Below are 20,825 nucleotides of genomic sequence, written 5' to 3'. Positions count from 1 at the left end.
ATTTTTTAGAAAAGTTTCAACAGTTTGTTTTTCATGAAACCAGATTCTATTTGGTAAAACTAGAGTTATTACACTAGGCCTTGGAATGACTATACTAGGCCGTGGTATTTCAAATATGAGTATAGTAGGCCTTGGGGCTAGTAGTATAGTAATATGTGAAATACCACGGCCTAGTATAGTCATACCAAGGCCTACTGTAATAACTCGATTTTTAACAACTAGCATCTTGTTTCACAAAAAACAAACTGGTGAAACTAGAAAGAAACTTATTTTTTAGAAAAGTTTCAACAGTTTGTTTTTCATGAAACCAGATTCTATTTGGTAAAACTAGAGTTATTACACTAGGCCTTGGAATGACTATACTAGGCCGTGGTATTTCACATATGACTATACTAGCCCTTGGGTTGGTTTTTAACATGTATTTACCCATCAGTGTGTGTGAGCGGCGCAAACAACATTAATGAAACTTAGTAATGGTGAACCACAAATGTAAATTTATTTTTTATCACAAAAAAAAAAATAAAAATTATTTTTTACGGCGTTTGGGGGCAGATGGTTTCAATTTGGGGGTGTGCAGGGAATATGTAACACTTGCAGTTGAAGACGGTGTTTGAGGGGAAGGGGCAACAAAACTTGTGGGGGAAGGTAGTCCAGTTAAGGGAATTAAACTTGGAACACTTGTAGGAGAGGAAATCTGTTCAGGTACATTAGTTGTAATGGCATGTCGCCGTAGGCTTGTGTGCCTGGACCGACTTTGGCCCAATGCCCGCCTTGATTGATTTCGCCTTGAAGTAGGGGCAAATATGGAATGTAGGTCCCCCGTCTGCTGGTATGGCTGCTGCTGCTGAGGTCGCGGCTGCTGCTGCAGAGGTGGCGGCTGCTGCTGAGGTGGCGGCTGCTGCTGAGGTGGCGGCTGCTGCTGAGGTGGCTGCTGCTGCTGAGGTGGTTGCTGCTGCTGCTGAGGTGGCGGCTGCTGCTGAGGTGGCGGCTGCTGCTGAGGTGGCGGCTGCTGCTGAGGTGGCTGCTGCTGCTGAGGTGGCTGCTGCTGCTGAGGTGGCTGCTGCTGCTCTTCGTTGTCAGTGCTCGTCCTTGCAGGAGGACTGGTGGCGGCAGTGATGGCCCAGGTTTGCAGAGTGGTGGTGGCAGGGCTACTACATGTTGTTGTAGCGGCAGGGCTGTTCCATGTTTGCCTAGTGGTGGCTGAGCTCCACGCATGCATGGGATTGGCGGTGGTGCTCCAGACAGGAGCAGCGCTTGCCATGGTGGTGTCGGTGAAGTGACCAGCTGCACTCAGACTTGTGGTGGTGTAACGGTGGGTGTCCTGGCTTTGAATAGAGGTGTCCGTGCAGTGGTATGCAGCACAAGTCGGTAGTGAGGTGAAGCGAGTCAATGGTGGCACAGGTGGAAAGGACACCACTGACTGCTGACCATACCGATTATGCTGCATAGCCTGCAAGAAAGCATTGTTGCAGGCCTGCAGCACATTCAGCTGTTGATCAGGACTAAGGTGTTCCGCCATGCCCTTTTCAATCTTACTAAAAAAATGGTGTGCTGGTCTGTTGAGGTCGGCCTCCAGACGGTCAAGGCGCTGTTCTACAGAATTGAAGCGGTGTTCAAAGTGGTTAAAACCACGTTCCATGAGTGCAAAACCGCTTTCAACTCTGTCGGACAGTGACTTGAGGCTGGAATTAAATGTCTCGCTCAAATGCATAAACTCGGGCAAGACATTCCTGTCCAAGGCCCTCTGCCGCTGGCGGGTAGTGCCCGCATAACCAGTGGCAGAGACCTGGGACAGGGGAACACCTGATGGCCCAGCTTCCTGGTCACCAGCTGTGTGTGTGGTTGACCTGCAAGGTGCTTCCTGGCTGTCGGATGGCTGGGACGGGTCAGAGGACGTCCGAGGAAGGACCGCTCCAGGGCCAGGTTGCAGGGTGCTGCTCCAGGTGCTGTGGAAGAAAGGAAAATCATTACTACCATGCCTTTACAAGAAGCATCAGCTGTGGATTAGAAAAACACAGATTAATAAAAATAAAAACCCAAAATGTATAATACTTACGATCTTGTGGCAAGGACCGGTCTTAGGAACTGCAACGCGTGATAGTGACGGTATCTAGTTCTGGTCCTTGACGCAGATCCACTGCGAACCTGGCCCTCAGCACGAACATCACTGTTGAAGCGGTCCTTGATCGAACGCCAACGTGTTCGGACTTTGTCCACTGTTGATAAAAAAAAAACAGTGCCGTCAAGGACAACAGTCACTGCGGCACAATGTAGCAATACAATACTCAAAGCAGTCACTGTAGACCCCGATGACACTGTTGGGTTTCCTGCTAGAATACGCCTAGCACGAAACCCAACAGTGCCGTCAAGGACAACAGTCACTGCGGCACAATGTAGCAATACAATACTCAAAGCAGTCACTGTAGACCCCGATGACACTGTTGGGTTTCCTGCTAGAATACGCCTAGCACGAAACCTAACAGTGCCGTCAAGGACAACCGTCACTGCGGCACAATGTAGCAATACAATACTCAAAGCAGTCACTGTAGACCCCGATGACACTGTTGGGTTTCCTGCTAGAATACGCCTAGCACGAAACCCAACAGTGCCGTCAAGGACAACAGTCACTGCGGCACAATGTAGCAATACAATACTCAAAGCAGTCACTGTAGACCCCGATGACACTGTTGGGTTTCCTGCTAGAATACGCCTAGCACGAAACCCAACAGTGCCGTCAAGGACAACAGTCACTGCGGCACAATGTAGCAATACAATACTCAAAGCAGTCACTGTAGACCCCGATGACACTGTTGGGTTTCCTGCTAGAATACGCCTAGCACGAAACCCAACAGTGCCGTCAAGGACAACAGTCACTGCGGCACAATACAGAGCAGGGAAATACTCACTAAACGCCTTTTTGGAGGATGCTGTGGCGCTGTCCCAGCCATCCATCAACGCTGCGGCCACCTCATTCCATAGCCGCCGGGTCACCACATTGTCCTTGTACAGCCGGTCACGGCTGTCCCACAACGGCGAACGCTCCTGGACCAGGCTGATGAGCTGCTCATTATCCAGGTAGACGTCTTCATCCCGTTGTGGAACCTAGACAAAACACATTCATTAGAATAATCAAATTTAAATTGAATAAAAAGTTACAAAAAAAGAAACAAAAAAAAGAGTAAAAATAGAAGATAAAAAATAAAGAACATTACAAATCATTTGATACTTACATTCCGTATCACCACTGGGACTTGGCTTCGCTGCTCCTGCTCTTCGCCCTCACTAGTGCCGTCCGCAGATGATGATGACGATGTCTTGAGAAAGTTGAAAAAAACGTAAGAGATTTGGAGAAGCAGCAGATATACTTACCAGATGCACGAAAATAATCACCTCACGGTCTGCTTGCGCCAATTCCTGCCGCGATGGGGAATACTCCGATTCTGAAGACATACTGCATGTAAAAATAATAAAAATCATTAGTACATACATAATTTAAAAGGACAGGCATATAATGTAATATACTCACATTCTTCGCTGATATAATGGGTTCTTGGTTGACTGTCTGCTCTTCAATCTGTCAGTGTAGTAGTGGCAGAGTTTTGGCAGGCACCTCCTTTATATAGACTTTTTTTTTTTGACTTTAGAAGATTCTAACTAGGATAAAAAGTGGACACCACCCAAAAAACGCAGCGCTAAAAAATCGCATACCTGCGCATGCCAGTGCGCACGTATGCGCATCCATAGGCTATAATGGCCATTTTTAGCGCAAAACGTGCGCATACGTGCGCATGCGCTTTTTTCCAGGGCCAAAAAATGCAACATGCAGCGTCTGGAAAATACCAACGCACACCCCAAAAAAACGCAGCGCATGAAAATCGCATACATGCGCTTACAAGCGCGCATGTATGCGCACCCATGTTAAATATAGGGGAAAAATCGCATGCGCACGTATGCGTTTTTTTCCAGCGCTAAAAAATGCAAATGTGAAACCAGCCTTACCAAGGCAATTACACAGTGAGCGAACCATAAGGGTTTGAAATATATATATTTACACAGACAAAAAGCACAAAATTATAACATAGACACAGCATGCTCTTGCCAAGAAGTTTCCCCCTCAGGTGACATAAAATAATTTGTGAAAATATCTCGCACTTTGAGAGCAGAGAGCGGTCTACGTTGAGGGTTGACATGTGGTCTTGCCCTACGCACAATGTCCGACCCACGCACAACACCAGCAGAGGAGGAACAATCATGTATCCTGGTGAAGTTATGAAGAACGACACAGGCTTTTATAGCTTCATTAACATTTTGTTCACTCAGCTGAATGGCAGACTGGAGGACCCACCCTTTGGCACAAAGAATGCCAAAGGACATAAGGGACTGATTCTTGAGTTGAGCCTGGTAGCTGGCGTGGTGGGGGTAGATCTAACTGGTTAGTGCGTAACCGCCGACCCATAATGGAAGTATTGAAGACTCTTGAGTCTCCCGTCCTTCCATAGGCCCCGTTGTCGACAATTATAAACTTGTATTGAGGGTCGGCCAGAGCCAACAATACAACAGAAAAGTATTGTTTATAATTGAAGAATTGGGAGCCAGAGTTCGGCTGCTTACACACCCGGATATGTTTCCCATCAAGGGCCCCAATACAATTAGGAAACTGGCATTCCTCCTCAAAGTCCCTTGAGATCCTCAACCAGTCTTCCATCCTGGGCTCGGGCATGACGACTTGATGTAGTCTTTACCAGATTTCACTACATGTTGGCCTGACTATGCCAGAAATGGTAGATCTTCCAATGAGAAACTCATGGTGGAGGGCGGCATAAGACAGGCCAGTGGACAGGAAGCTGAAGAACAGCAGAAATGTGACATTTAGAACCAAAAAATGAGAAAAACAGCAGCTACATACATAACCAAAATGTTGGGGTTTCATATCTACTAACACACATATTTTTTCAAGGATAATGACTACGTGATATTCAGTACATATTACACATAACATTCTGGTGTGTAAGTTTAAATATATCTGGACTAAGATGAGGCCAAAACAAACCAAACAAATCCGAAAAGACACATACTTTGGCCAACACCTCATGAACATAGAGAAGGTGGTTGTATAGTACATACCGTAATGTGAGTAGAAGTCGCTCCTCTGCAGTCTAGCTTTGCGCATCCTTGTGTTCTGAAAGGTTATCCCAGGGCGCACTGTCTCCAAGAGTAGATCAAATGTTGCAAGGCTCATGCGACAGTATTGGTAGAATTTAGCTGGATGCTCCCACAGAGAAGAATAGAGGCGGTGAAAATGACCTCTTGTGAGTCGTTGCCTCAAAAGTGGATGGACCCACATGCGTCTCCTCCTCCGCGGATCCACTATCACTGGGTATGGCTATCCAAAGCAGCGTGACAAAAGCCAGTTGAAGAGAACCTGCTCAGTTGTGTTGAAACTCAGACTGTCATGTTGGCCATACAACACCAACACACCTAGACAAGGCAAGGTCAAAAATGGACAGAATGGAGGCAGCCACCTGTTACAGAGGCAATAAATAGGGTGCAGGCTAATGATTTCAATAGTTTGCAGACCTCAAAACCGTTACATGTCCATTTTGCAAGCCTGTGAGAAAATCTCCGCATACGGATGCCATACGGATTACATACGGATGCAGACATGCGCAAAATACGCGACCACACCTTGAGTACGGATGACATACGGAGCACTATTTAGGGGTCATTCATCCGTATTACGCATGTAAACTACGGACCGTATTTTGCGTCGGTTAGTGTGACCCCGGCCTATGGGTCAAAATAGTGTATAAGCCGACCTAACTCCTGTTCAGGGAGATCTCTTATATCTTGAGAATCTCCAGCACGGACCGCATCATGCCTCAAGACCACATGTAAGAACCAATGAATGCTTGTTTTCTCTTCTTTTAATCTAATACTTATTTCTGTGTGCTATGAACTTACTTTTCTTCATTTTTGTAATCACTTTTTGAATGAACATTAACAAGATTTGTTTTATCCACACAATTCAGTATTGTTTCCCTTTCTATCCTCACCGTGCTCTTACTTAAAAAGTAGGAAAGTGTTATTTTTTCTACACATAGTTGTGTCAATATAACTGTAATGACCCGCAGAACACAGCGATCAGATTATTTACAGGAATCGGTAAATTACGGGAAAAACAAAATGGCGTAATTGATATTTTTCTCTATAAAACCCATAAAATAATGTGATAAAGCTGTGATGCGGACGGAGGACGTGTTCACACGTAGCGTAAATGCTGCGTTCTTTCTTCTGTAAATGTCTGACCCAGATGACGTAGTGACAATCCTCCCTGATTATAGCGCGTTTGCTGCGTTTCTTCTTTTTTGCATTTTCCCCCATATTTGATGTTATTTGGCAGATATGAAGCCGCGTTTAACACTTTTTTAATAGTACAGAAAAGCTTTGATTCTGCGCTTATAAATGTGACGGCGGTTTTCTCTTCATACATTTTTTTTCTTAATACGTTTTTTTCAGAAGAAGCCTATAAAGGGAAAACGCATCAAAACCCAGAGGTCCGCAGGGTCTTCAGACCACAGAGAGCGCAGATTTCATGAGAACTGTGGCGCTATCAGACTCCAACACTCAGTATCTTCCATGATGTAACAGTCAGGATTCCTCTAGATTCTCGTCTCTCCGCCTGGTTACAGCTGTTCTTCCTTTCTCCCCTTTTTCTTTCCTCGCCTTTCCCATTCCTTCTCTTCCCCTCCCGCCTCTTAAATGTTTTATATATAAGGTATTACATGTGTCCCGTAACCCCTTTCCCGGCCTATCCGGTGCAGACCAATCTTTTTCATTTCCTTTTGATCCCTTTCCCTTTTCCCCATGTTCCTTAACCCATTCATGACCATACTAGTACGGCGCAGGTAACTTCTCTCCCTTTGATGTCGGCTCCGGCGGTGAGCCTGCATCTTTCCCAGCACACGTCAGCTCAAGTGAGGTATTCTGCTACATACAGGTGATCTGATCATCGCAGAGCCGATCGAGTTATGGCAGCTTCTAGTCTCCCATGGAAACTAATGAAGCAGGCCAAAAGTAAAAAAAATGTTTTTAAAAATATAAAAAAATAAAAAATATAAAAGTTCAAATCACCCCCCTTTCACCCCATTCAAAATAAAATAGAAAAATCAAACATACACAAATTTGGTATCGCCGCGTTCAGAATCGCCCGATCTATCAATAAAACAAGGAACAACCCGATCACTACACGGTGTAGTGAGAAAAAGAGTCAAAATGCCAGAATTAAGGTGTTTTGATCGCCGCAACATTGAATTAAAATGCCATAACGGATGATCAAAAGATCGTATCTGCACCAATATGGGATCATTAAAAACATCAGCTCAGCGCGCAAACAATAAGCCCTCACCCAACCCAAGATCATGAAAAATGGAGACGCTACGGGTCTTGGAAAATGGCACACTTTTTTTTTCCAACAAATTATGTATTTTTTTGACCACTTAAATACAAAAGAACTGAGACCTGTTTGGTGTCTATGACCTTGTAATGACCTGGAGAATCATAATGGCAGGGCAGTCTTAGCATTTGGTGAATATGGTAGAAAGAAAATCCAAAAAAAGTTGTGGAGTTACACTTTTTTGCAATTTCACCGCACTTGGAAATTTTTTCCCATTTTTGAGTACACGATATGGTGAAACCAATGATGTCGTTCCAAAGCACAACTTGTCCCGCAACAAACAAGCCCTAAGGCTGGTTTCACATTTGCGTTTTTTAGCGCTGGAAAAAAACGCATACGTGCGCATGCGATTTTTCCCCTATATTTAACATGGGTGCGCATACCTGCGCGCTGGCATGCGCACGTATGCGATTTTCATGCGCTGCGTTTTTTTGGGGTGTGCGTTGGTATTTTCCAGACGCAGCATGTTGCATTTTTTGGCCCTGGAAAAAAGCGCATGCGCACGTATGCGCACGTTTTGCGCTAAAAATGGCCATTATAGCCTATGGATGCGCATACGTGCGCACTGGCATGCGCATGTATGCTTTTTTTTAGCGCTGCGTTTTTTTGGTGGTGTCCACTTGTTGTCCTAGTTATAATCTTCTAAAGTCAAAAAAAAAGTCTATATAAAGGAGGTGCCTGCCAAAACTCTGCCACTACTACACTGACAGATTGAAGAGCAGACAGTCAACCAAGAACCCATTATATCAGCGAAGAATGTGAGTATATTACATTATATGCCTGTCCTTTTAAATTATGTATGTACTAATGATTTTTATTATTTTTACATGCAGTATGTCTTCAGAATCCGAGTATTCCCCATCGCGGCAGGAATTGGCGCAAGCAGACCGTGAGGTGATTATTTTCGTGCATCTGGTAAGTATATCTGCTGCTTCTCCAAATCTCTTACGTTTTTTTCAACTTTTTTAAGACATCGTCATCATCATCTGCGGACGGGACTAGTGAGGGCGAAGAGCAGGAGCAGCGAAGCCAAGTCCTGGTGGTGATACGGAATGTAAGTATCAAATGATTTGTAATGTTCTTTATTTTTTATCTTCTATTTTTACTCTTTTTTATGTTTCTTTTTTTGTAACTTTTTATTCAATTTAAATTTGATTATTCTAATGAATGTGTTTTGTCTAGGTTCCACAACGGGATGAAGACGTCTACCTGGATAATGAGCAGCTCATCAGCCTGGTCCAGGAGCGTTCGCCGTTGTGGGACAGCCGTGACCGGCTGCACAAGGACATTGTGGTGACCCGGCGGCTATGGAATGAGGTGGCCGCAGCGTTGATTGATGGCTGGGACAGCGCCACAGCATCCTCCAAAAAGGCGTTTAGTGAGTATTTCCCTGCTCTGTATTGTGCCGCAGTGACTGTTGTCCTTGACGGCACTGTTGGGTTTCGTGCTAGGCATATTCTAGCAGGAAACCCAACAGTGTCATCGGGGTCTACAGTGACTGCTTTGAGTATTGTATTGCTACATTGTGCCGCAGTGACTGTTGTCCTTGACGGCACTGTTGGGTTTCGTGCTAGGTGTATTCTAGCAGGAAACCCAACAGTGTCATCGGGGTCTACAGTGACTGCTTTGAGTATTGTATTGCTACATTGTGCCGCAGTGACTGTTGTCCTTGACGGCACTGTTGGGTTTCGTGCTAGGTGTATTCTAGCAGGAAACCCAACAGTGTCATCGGGGTCTACAGTGACTGCTTTGAGTATTGTATTGCTACATTGTGCCGCAGTGACTGTTGTCCTTTACGGCACTGTTGGGTTTCGTGCTAGGCATATTCTAGCAGGAAACCCAACAGTGTCATCGGGGTCTACAGTGACTGCTTTGAGTATTGTATTGCTACATTGTGCCGCAGTGACTGTTGTCCTTGACGGCACTGTTGGGTTTCGTGCTAGGCATATTCTAGCAGGAAACCCAACAGTGTCATCGGGGTCTACAGTGACTGCTTTGAGTATTGTATTGCTACATTGTGCCGCAGTGACTGTTGTCCTTGACGGCACTGTTTTTTTTTTATCAACAGTGGACAAAGTCCGAACACGTTGGCGTTCGATCAAGGACCGCTTCAACAGTGATGTTCGTGCTGAGGGCCAGGTTCGCAGTGGATCTGCGTCAAGGACCAGAACTAGATACCGTCACTATCACGCGTTGCAGTTCCTAAGACCGGTCCTTGCCACGAGATCGTAAGTATTATAAATTTTGGGTTTTTATTTTTATTAATCTGTGTTTTTCTAATCCACAGCTGATGCTTCTTGTACAGGCATGGTAGTAATGATTTTCCTTTCTTCCACAGCACCTGGAGCAGCACCCTGCAACCTAGCCCTGGAGCGGTCCTTCCTCGGACGTCCTCTGACCCGTCCCAGCCATCCGACAGCCAGGAAGCACCTTGCAGGTCAACCACACACACAGCTGGTGACCAGGAAGCTGGGCCATCATGTGTTCCCCTGTCCCAGGTCTCTGCCACTGGTTATGCGGGCACTACCCGCCAGCGGCAGAGGGCCTTGGACAGGAATGTCTTGCCCGAGTTTATGCATTTGAGCGAGACATTTAATTCCAGCCTCAAGTCACTGTCCGACAGAGTTGAAAGCGGTTTTGCACTCATGGAACATGGTTTTAACCACTTTGAACACCGCTTCAATTCTGTAGAACAGCGCCTTGACCGTCTGGAGGCCGACCTCAACAGACCAGCACACCATTTTTTTAGTAAGATTGAAAAGGGCATGGCGGAACACCTTAGTCCTGATCAACAGCTGAATGTGCTGCAGGCCTGCAACAATGCTTTCTTGCAGGCTATGCAGCATAATCGGTACGGTCAGCAGTCAGTGGTGTCCTTTCCACCTGTGCCACCATTGACTCGCTTCACCTCACTACCGACTTGTGCTGCATACCACTGCACGGACACCTCTATTCAAAGCCAGGACACCCACCGTTACACCACCACAAGTCTGAGTGCAGCTGGTCACTTCACCGACACCACCATGGCAAGCGCTGCTCCTGTCTGGAGCACCACCGCCACTCCCATGCATGCGTGGAGCTCAGCCACCACTAGGCAAACATGGAACAGCCCTGCCGCTACAACAACATGTAGTAGCCCTGCCACCACCACTCTGCAAACCTGGACCATCACTGCTGCCACCAGTCCTCCTGCAAGGACGAGCACTGACAACGAAGAGCAGCAGCAGCAGCCACCTCAGCAGCAGCAGCCACCTCAGCAGCAGCCACCTCAGCAGCAGCAGCAGCCACCTCAGCAGCAGCAGCAGCCACCTCAGCAGCAGCAGCAACCACCTCAGCAGCAGCAACCACCTCAGCAGCAGCAGCCACCTCAGCAGCAGCCGCCACCTCAGCAGCAGCCGCCACCTCAGCAGCAGCAGCCGCCACCTCAGCAGCAGCAGCAGCCATACCAGCAGACGGGGGACCTACATTCCATATTTGCCCCTAGTTCAAGGCGAAATCTATCAAGGCGGGCATTGGGCCAAAGTCGGTCCAGGCACACAAGCCTACGGCGACATGCCATTACAACTAATGTACCTGAACAGATTTCCTCTCCTCCAAGTGTTCCTAGTTTAATTCCCTTAACTGGACTACCTTCCCCCACAAGTTTTGTTGCCCCTTCCCCTCAAACACCGTCTTCAACTGCAAGTGTTGCATATTCCCTGCACACCCCCAAATTGAAACCATCTGCCCCCAAACGCCGGAAAAAATAATTTTTTGGTTTATTTTTGTGATAAAAAATAAATTTACATTTGTGGTTCACCATTACTAAGTTTCATTAATGTTGTTTGCGCCGCTAACACACACTGATGGGTAAATACATGTTAAAAACCAACCCAAGGCCTAGTATAGTCATATGTGAAATAACACGGACTAGTATAGTCATACCAAGGCCTTGTGTAATAACTCGAGTTTTACCAACTTGGATCTGGTTTCATGAAAAACAAACTGTTGAAACTTGTCTTAAAAATAAGTTTCTTTCTAGTTTCACCAGTTTGTTTTTTGTGAAACAAGATGCTAGTTGTTAAAAATCGAGTTATTACAGTAGGCCTTGGTATGACTATACTAGGCCGTGGTATTTCACATATTACTATACTACTAGCCCCAAGGCCTACTATACTCATATTTGAAATACCACGGCCTAGTATAGTCATTCCAAGGCCTAGTGTAATAACTCTAGTTTTACCAACTAGAATCTGGTTTCATGAAAAACAAACTGTTGAAACTTGTCAAGTTTCACCCGTTTGTTTTTCGTGAAACAAGATCCTAGTTGGCAAAAATCGAGTAGGCCTTGTTATGACTATACTAGGCCGTGGTATTTCACATATGACTATACTAGTAGGCCCAAGGCCTACTATACTCATATTTGAAATACCACGGCCTAGTATAGTCATTCCAAGGCCTAGTGTAATAACTTGTAATGGAGCAGATTACATGAGCAGATTACATTCATCCACTCAATGCTGACTTGTATTCCCCATGGACTTTCATTGGGGTTGGGTTTTGAGGGTTGTGTTTTGAGAAAATCACATACTTTGTTTTAAACTAGTTGCACAATTTTCTCTTGAAAAAAAATGGTTTCCTGATTCATGGCCTGCAGCTTTGCTCGTTCCAATATATTTCACGCAGACTAGCAATGCTGCATTTTAACTCATATGTGTATTTACCTGCCCAGGTGTGTGAACATAAAAAAATTCAGTTATACATGGGAAGTTTTTTATTTAATTGGAGTTTAAAAAATATAGTGCACTCAGTAATGGTATCAAATAAGGATTTTTATTACCATAAACAACAACATTACACCATTTCATCTTGCCAGTGCACCCGTCCTACATCAGAAATAAAGTAGGCCGCAAATTGGTCCCTCATTTGGCCAACTTCAACGGATGACCTGAGAGTGTGCTGAGTGAATTCAGGCAATGGGTTAGGAGCATCATCGTCCAGTTCAAAGGTCGGGTGCTCTTTAGCCATCACAAAGTTATGTAGAACCACACAGGCCTTCACCACCTCATCGACTGTTTCAAGTTTAAGATTAATGGCCGTGCCCAGAATTCGCCATCTGGAAACAAGAATCCCAAAAGCACACTCGACAGTTCTTCTGGCCCTGGTCAGCCTGTAATTAAATATTTTTTTGGTGTGGTCCAAGTCCCGGCTGGAGTAGGGTTTCAGTAAGTTTCCGCACATTTGAAAAGCCTCATCGCCAACCATTACAAAGGGCAGTGGCGGAGCTTCGGTGTGAGGAAGAGGCCGTGGCATAGGGAAATTAAATTGGTTGCCATACAACCTCCGGCCCATGTCTGAGTTTTTAAAAGCCTGTGAGTCATTACCACGGCCAAATGCTCCAATGTCCACTGCTACAAACATACATCCGGCATCCGCAATCGCAATGAGTACTATTGAAAAGTACTTTTTGTAATTATAGTACTCAGATCCCGTTCTTTGGGGTTTGATGATCCGTATGTGTTTCCAATCAACAGCTCCCAAACAGTTGGGAAAATTGCATACTGTCCAGAATTTGTCAGCAATTTCCATCCACTTTTCAGCGGTGGGCAGGGGCATAAATTCTGGGCAAAGAACATTCCAGAGAGCCCGGCAGGTGTCAGCAACAATTCCAGACAAGGTAGAGATTCCAATACGGTACTGGAAGTGTAGTGAAGATAGGGTTTCTCCAGTCGCCAGGAATCTGTGAACAGACAAAGAAGTAAAATTAATATTTATGAATATTATTTTAAAAAACTATAAAATAAAATATTAGTACATTCACGAAAACTAATTACCCAAGGTTTTGAATACTAAATTTAAAAAAAAAACATCAGACCGCACCCCTTGGTTTTTAAAACATACCGTAATGTCACCAGTAGCCGTTCCTCAGGAGGAATCGCACGACGGAGCTGTGTGTCCTGTCTCCGGATGGATTGTTGGACACGAGCAAGCAAATCCATGAAACTTTCGTGGGACATCCTGATATAATCTGTAAATTTCTCCGGGTTTGCCTGTAGCTCGCTGTAGAGGGTGTGGTATGCCCCACGGCTCTCCCGGAGTTCAACAATCGGATGTATCCACATACGCCGCCGTCTTCGCTGCCTCTCTCTCTTCCTTTGTTCATGGCAAGCAACTGCATACGCCTGAGCCATCGCGATGTCCAAATCCAAGTTGAAGTGAAAACTCTTCCAGCGCAGATCCATGGTCACGAGAAGAATCAAGCAAATGTGAAGAATACTGTAGACAGGGTCTATATATTAACATACCACACCCACAATGAAGTCCCATTGGTCTTGTGTGTTGTTGAATGGTTGTTTTTTCATTTTTGTGGGGTTTTTCCAAAATCTGTAAAAAAAACGCTAACGCACAAAAAACGCATACAAACGCGCAAAAACGCTGCGTTTTTTTCCTGCATGCGCATAAAAATGCTTGAAAAAAACGCAGCGTTTGTATGCATTTGTATGCGTTTTTTTAATGCGTTTTTTTGCGGGAAAAACGCGCTGCAAAAAAAAGCAAGTGTGAAACTAGCCTAACATGGCCATACTGACGGAAACATAAAAAAGTTATGGCTGTGGGAAGAAGGGGGGGCGAAAAACAGAAATGCAAAAATGAAAAAGGGTAAGGTCTCGAAGGGGTTAAAAATCCTATTTTTCCTTCCCCGTTCTCCTCCTTAACCCTTTCTCCCCTTTATTCTGCCTCTATCTTTCATGACTTTACATTTCTCTTTATTGCTGTTGTTTTGTTCTCGTCTGTATTACTGAGTATTTATAATCGGTCTCTCCCCTTTTTCTTTACCTCATTTATGTAAATAAATCCTTAATAAAAACTACTTTACCATAAAAGGCGCCCGCTGTGCGCCCGAGGACGCGGCTGATCTGTGCGGATTTGGGGCTTTTCTCTCTAATAAAATCGCGGGTAAAAAACTGCAGAAACTTTATTAAGTGCAGAATCAAAGCTTTTCTGTCCTCTAAAAAGCGCATTAAAACCGCGGCTTCACATCTGCACCAAGAACGCATCAAATAAGGGGGAGAAGATCGTTATTGTAGATGGTGCGGATCCTGCAGAAAACAAAAAACACCGTATTTCTGCAGTGTGTGAACACGGCCTTACAGACACAAATAAGCTGGATGTCGTATAGTGACGCTACATAAAGAGGAGAACGTTCTGGAGGCTCCGACTGTGAATGACGGCACAAAAAATAATCCCCAGGTCCCACGCACGCTGGACCAGAGACCTATGAATCCATCTGCTCATCTCTAGTCCCAACTGTCCCGGATACAGCGGACAGTCCCGGATTTGGGTCTACACCCTGCAGTCTCAGGCGTCTGCTGAATTTCCCTCACTACCAGCGCCCCTCTGACAACCCCTCCTGCCGGGGGAGAAAGCAGTGCTAAATGGCCATGGATTAGGGTGAGGCCAAAGTTTGCTGCTATGCGCGTCGCATGCTCTGTGCCTCTTTCTGTGCTTCAAAAGTTGTGAGGTGTGCACAGTTACTTGGTGTAACACTGGTGGATGTGGACCCACTGCACCATCGGCCACGCTTACCTACACACACAGCTTCGCTCCGTACACCACGTACACACACGGCTCTGCTCTGTACACCTCGTACACACGGCTCCGGTCCGCACACCTCGTACACACAGTGCTCCGCTCCGTACACCTCGTACACACACAGCTCCGCTCCGTACACCTCGTACACACAGGGCTCCGTTCCGTACACCTCGTACATACAGGGCTCCGCTCCGTACAGCTCATACACACACGGCTCCGCTGCGTACACCCCGTACACACACGGCTCCTCTCCGTACACCTCGTACACACACGGCTCTGCTCCTTACACCTCGTACACACACGGCTCCGCTCCGTACACCTCGTACACACAGGGCTCCGCTCCGTACACCATGTATACACACGGCTCTGCTCCGTACACCTCGTACACACACGGCTCTGCTCCTTACACCTCGTACACACACGGCTCCGCTCCGTACACCTCGTACACACACGGCTCCGCTCCGTACACCTCGTACACACACGGCTCCGCTCCGTACACCTCGTACACACAGGGCTCCACTCCGTACACCCTGTATACACACGGCTCTGCTCCGTACACCTCGTACACACACGGCTCTGCTCCTTACACCTCGTACACACGCGGCTCTGCTCCGTACACCTCGTACACACACGGCTCCGCTCCATACACCTCGTACACACAGGGCTCCGCTCCGTACACCCTGTATACACACGGCTCTGCTCCGAACACCTCGTACACACACGGCTCCGCTCCGTACACCTCGTACACTCGCGGCTCCGCTCCGTACACCCCGTACACACGCGGCTCCGCTCCGTACACCTCGTACACACGCGGCTCCGCTCCGTACACCTCGTACACACGCGGCTCCGCTCCGTACACCTCGTACACACGCGGCTCCGCTCCGTACACCTCGTACACACGCGGCTCCGCTCCGTACACCTCGTACACACGCGGCTCCGCTCCGTACACCTCGTACACACGCGGCTCCGCTCCGTACACCTCGTACACACGCGGCTCAGCTCCGTACACCCCGTACACACGCGGCTCAGCTCCGTACACCCCGTACACACGCGGCTCAGCTCCGTACACCCCGTACACACGCGGCTCCGCTCCGTACACCCCGTACACACGCGGCTCCGCTCCGTACACCCCGTACACACGCGGCTCCGCTCCGTACACCTCGTACACACGCGGCTCAGCTCCGTACACCCCGTACACACGCGGCTCAGCTCCGTACACCCCGTACACACGCGGCTCCGCTCCGTACACCCCGTACACACGCGGCTCCGCTCCGTACACCTCGTACATACGCGGCTCCGCTCCGTACACCTCGTACACACGCGGCTCCGCTCCGCACACCTCGTACACACGCGGCTCCGCTCCGTACACCTCGTACACACGCGGCTCCGCTCCGTACACCTCGTACACACGCGGCTCCGCTCCGTACACCTCGTACACACACGGCTCCGCTCCGTACACCTCGTACACACACGGCTCCGCTCCGTACACCTCGTACACACACGGCTCCGCTCCGCACACCTCGTACACACACGGCTCCGCTCCGTACACCTCGTACACACGCGGCTCCGCTCCGTACACCTCGTACACACGGCTCCGCTCAGTACACCTCGTACACACACGGCTCCGCTCCGTACACCTCGTACACACGGCTCCGCTCCGTACACCTCGTACACACACGGCTCCGCTCCGTACACCTCGTACACGCGGCTCCGCTCCGTACACCTCGCACACACGCGGCTCCGCTCCGTACACCTCGCACACACACGGCTCCGCTCCGCACACCTCGTACACACACGGCTCCGCTCCGTACACCTCGTACACACGCGGCTCCGCTCCGTACACCTCGTACACGCGGCTCCGCTCCGTACACCTCGTACACACACGGCTCTGCTCCGTACACCCCGTACACACGCGGCTCCTCTCCGTACACCTCGTACACACGCGGCTCCGCTCCGTACACCTCGTACACACACGGCTCCGCTCCGTACACCTCGTACACACGTGGCTCCGCTCCGTACACCTCGTACACACACGGCTCCGCTCCGTACACCTCGTACACACACGGCTCCGCTCCGTACACCTCGTACACACGTGGCTCCGCTCTGTACACCTCGTACACACACGGCTCCGCTCCGTACACCTCGTACACACACGGCTCCGCTCCGTACACCTCGTACACACACGGCTCTGCTACATCCACCCTGTAAACCCCTCCTGACCCCACACAGAAACTTCCCCTCATCCAGCACCATGACAACCAGCACAGCAGAGTCCTGCACACACTGAGGCGCCTGATCATGTGACCCCTGACTCCTCCCCTCCTGTGACCTCATCACAGGTCCTGTGCACAGAGCAGTCATATATGTGGCAGACACTCCTGGATCTTCTGCTTTCTGGGCCGGTTCCTCCTGTGAGTCCTGTTAACCCTTTCGCCCCCTGTCGTCTCCTTTCTGACAGGACAATCTCTGAATTCGGACAGTGTGACAGGAATTTCAGCAATGTGGAAGGAAAAAATGACAATTTTACTGTTTTCCTCACAGAAATGTGACTTTCCCCCAATGTATCATTGTCCTACAGGTGACAGGAGCGCTGAGGCCGCACAGTGCACCGTGTCTCCTGAGGGCCGATACCCCACAGGCTCGGGAGGGAAGGGGCGCCATTGTGGCTGGGATAGACGGCGGACGCCGTGTGACGTGTGAAGAGCGCTGACAACAGAACAGCAGAGACCCCACAAGTGGCCCCATGTTACCCCCTCCACCTCTGGGGGGCTCATCTAGGGGGCAGGGAGGATTATTAACCCTCAGGGGGTCACAGAATTGTGTAACATTGAGCGGAGGAATGAAATGTTCCCACTAAAATGTCGCTCCGTCCCCAAGTCTGTAATTATCACACGGGAGAAGAGGAGAAAACAGAAACCACTTGTTCCACAATTTCCCCTGAGTGCCGATACCCCATAAGGGGCCGGACACTCCTCAGGAGGGAAGGAGCGCCGTCTGACAGGGCAGAGTCTGCTCTTATGGTGTTAGGGGCCATGTCACATTATCAGAGCCCCCAATAAGAGGCGCCATGTTACACCCGCCACCTCTCAATTACTCATCTTTCTCCCAGAATTTTATACCATTGGGCGATGAGGAAAAAATAATTACATTTTACCACAAAAAATAGTTTTATCTTCAGAGCAGCCATAGAAGCTGTCAGTGCTGAGAGAGACCGGATTGTTACAGCTGCCTGAAGAAGGAGCCGCTGTGCTCTGCAAGCTGCAAACATACTATTATCTGGTTATAAAGGCGTCACTCCGAGAATAGTTATATCATCATTGGGCAGAAAAGTCTTCACATCCATCTTGTAATATGGGAAAGTCTAAGGCCAGAAATAATCCCCATAAATCACTGTACATGGAGACTTTGGGATCAGATCATTTCTGTCCGTTGTGTTTGTAGAAACAAAAAATCTTTTCTAAAAGCCTCAAACTTCTGTGTGTGACTCAGAGCTGAGATCTAACGTGATAGAAGATTCCAGTGCGGGGAAGACGGGAAACCTTCATATAGACGGCCGGTGGGGATGGAGGCAGTGACCGACTCTGGCCAAATCTGTCTCTAGAGCCGCAGTAGAAGATGAAGATGTCGTCCTCATCATGAAGGAGTTATTTCTCATGTCGCGTGTAATGAATCTCTCCTGCAGTATTGCTAATGCCGATTCCAGTGTCGGTAATGAGACGAGAATTAGCGTTATGGAAGATGAGTCTATGAGGAACGTGTTCAGCTGCCGACTCCGAGGAGGAAACTGCTTGTTGTCTGTGGCCTAAATATATAGGTTTTATTAGTAGATGTCAGGGGAGAAAACTAAACCCTGTAAGATAATAAATCTCCTCCTATGTTTCCCTTATTATCTCCAGTAATTGTATTATTACACAGGATTCTTATGGTGTTACATCGGATCATCTTCCTCTCATTCAGGTCTCTACAATATCGGATCCTCTCAGTGAAGATCTTCTACAGAAGAGAATTTTCCTGATTTACCCATCAAGGATGGATATGGACAGAGACAAGATGGCGGAGAGGATGTTGCACCTCACCCTAGAGATCCTCTTCCGTCTCACTGGAGAGGTGAGAGATTCTGATGACGTCACATTACATCATTGTTATCTATGGGAATAACAGATGGACAGAACTGGAGAGGTGAGGACTCTGGAAATGTCTGTAGTGAGATTTATTAATGTGTCCCTCCCTTACCAGGATTACACAGTGGTAAAGAAGACCTCTAGTGATCGCTGTCAGGACCCTGTGTCTGAAGGATGTGGAAGACCCCTGAGCCCAATCACGGGGCCTCCACCTCACCCCCTGATCCCTGAGGACATCAATGACCAGAAGATCCTAGACCTCATCTACAAGATGATTGAGCTGCTGACTGGAGAGGTGACACTGCTGGGAATGCTGGGACATTATACAGTAACACTATGAAGGGATCGGGGGATGACGGTATCATTGTATGTGTCAGGTTCCTATAAGGTGTCAGGATGTCGCTGTCTATTTCTCCATGGAGGAGTGGGAGTATTTAGAAGGACACAGAGATCTGTACAAGAACGTCATAATGGAGGTTCCCCAGCTCCTCACATCTCCAGGTAATAGACAGGACTAAATACACACGGCCTATAATTATCTGTATGTAGAGAATGAATTCAGTCCCTGTATGTGTTTCCTCCAGATCTATCCAGTAAGAGGACAACACCAGAGAGATGTCCCCGTCCTCTTCTTCCACAGGACTGTAAACAAGAAGATCCCAGAGCTCCTCAGGATCATCAGGTAGATGGAGAGAAGGTGTCAGGAGATCTCCCCTATTGTCATGTCGGACACTGTTCACACCAGGGTGTCCGGCAGACAGCGGTAATACCCTGTTGGGTATTCTGTTCCAGTCGGGATAGGGTTAACCAGGTTGTCATGCTGGCTGAGGGCTGGGCCACGCCCTTGGTCTTTAAATAGTTCGTCCTGACTATGGGCGTCGCCGACTATAGCTTTTGCCTAGTGCTAGCAATACCGGTCAGCAGTGGTGGTGTTGGAGCGTCTGATATCTGGTGCAGTATATCCCTCAGTGGTTCTTTCTCCAATCTGTTATATATATATATGGTTGCCCTTGCACATTATTGTATTCCCTTGTGTATTAACTGTGTGGTGTTTCTTTTACCCCTGTCCATACGTATTTGTGGGGTCTGGTGTCTGGTCCCCTCACTGGGTGGAGGGAGGTGGGTTCAGCTTAGGGCTGGACAGGAGACAGGGACAGGGTGGAGGCTCAGGCAGGCACACCTTCAGTGTAAACCCTGGGTAGAGGGACAGACAGGGTTCCCCTAGTCTGAGGGACATCGCAGGGGTCCCGGGGTTTTTGCCTAAAGTAACCTAGGCATACCTTGACATTATAGTCGGCCCAAATAATAAAGTGAGAGAAAAAAAAAAAAAAAAAAAAAAAAAGGTATAGATAGGGAATATAGGGGTTACTTACTATGGATCCTATACTTTCCCTAACCAAGCAGCTGGAGGCTCTATCCATACAGGTCACTGAACTCAGGGGGGCGGTCCAGCAACAAGGCCTGTCAGCTCCTGCAGTACCTGCTGAGGCTGCAGCCAGGGCAGCTGAGCCCAAGTTTCCCCTTCCTGAACGATTTGCTGGTGATCGTGGTAAGTTCACGGTGTTTCGTGAATCATGCAAATTGTATTTCCGTATGCGTCCACATTCCTCAGGTAATGAGGCTCAACGCGTGGGCTTGGTGATTTCTTTGCTGAGTGGTGACCCACAGGCCTGGGCCTTTTC

General features: G+C 47.9%; 1 protein-coding gene across 1 annotated transcript in view; it reads left to right on the top strand.

Annotated features, from left to right (window-relative positions):
• The first annotated feature begins 6,240 nt into the window (after positions 1 to 6,240).
• LOC141060289 (zinc finger protein 184-like) overlaps positions 6,241 to 20,825 on the top strand; it is a 34,351-nt gene continuing 19,766 nt past the window's right edge. The window contains exons 1-3 of the mRNA XM_073556505.1: positions 6,241 to 6,270; positions 19,521 to 19,644; positions 19,728 to 19,825. Coding sequence (XP_073412606.1) covers positions 6,241 to 6,270; positions 19,521 to 19,644; positions 19,728 to 19,825 — 252 coding nt within the window. The remainder of the gene's footprint in view (positions 6,271 to 19,520; positions 19,645 to 19,727; positions 19,826 to 20,825) is intronic.

Source organism: Dendrobates tinctorius, unplaced genomic scaffold (genome assembly GCF_039654945.1).
Source record: "Dendrobates tinctorius isolate UK_male_01 unplaced genomic scaffold, ASM3965494v1 ptg000233l, whole genome shotgun sequence".
Classification (NCBI taxonomy): domain Eukaryota; kingdom Metazoa; phylum Chordata; class Amphibia; order Anura; family Dendrobatidae; genus Dendrobates; species Dendrobates tinctorius.
Note: the sequence above shows the minus strand (reverse complement) of the source record. Positions and strands in the feature narration are given on the sequence as shown.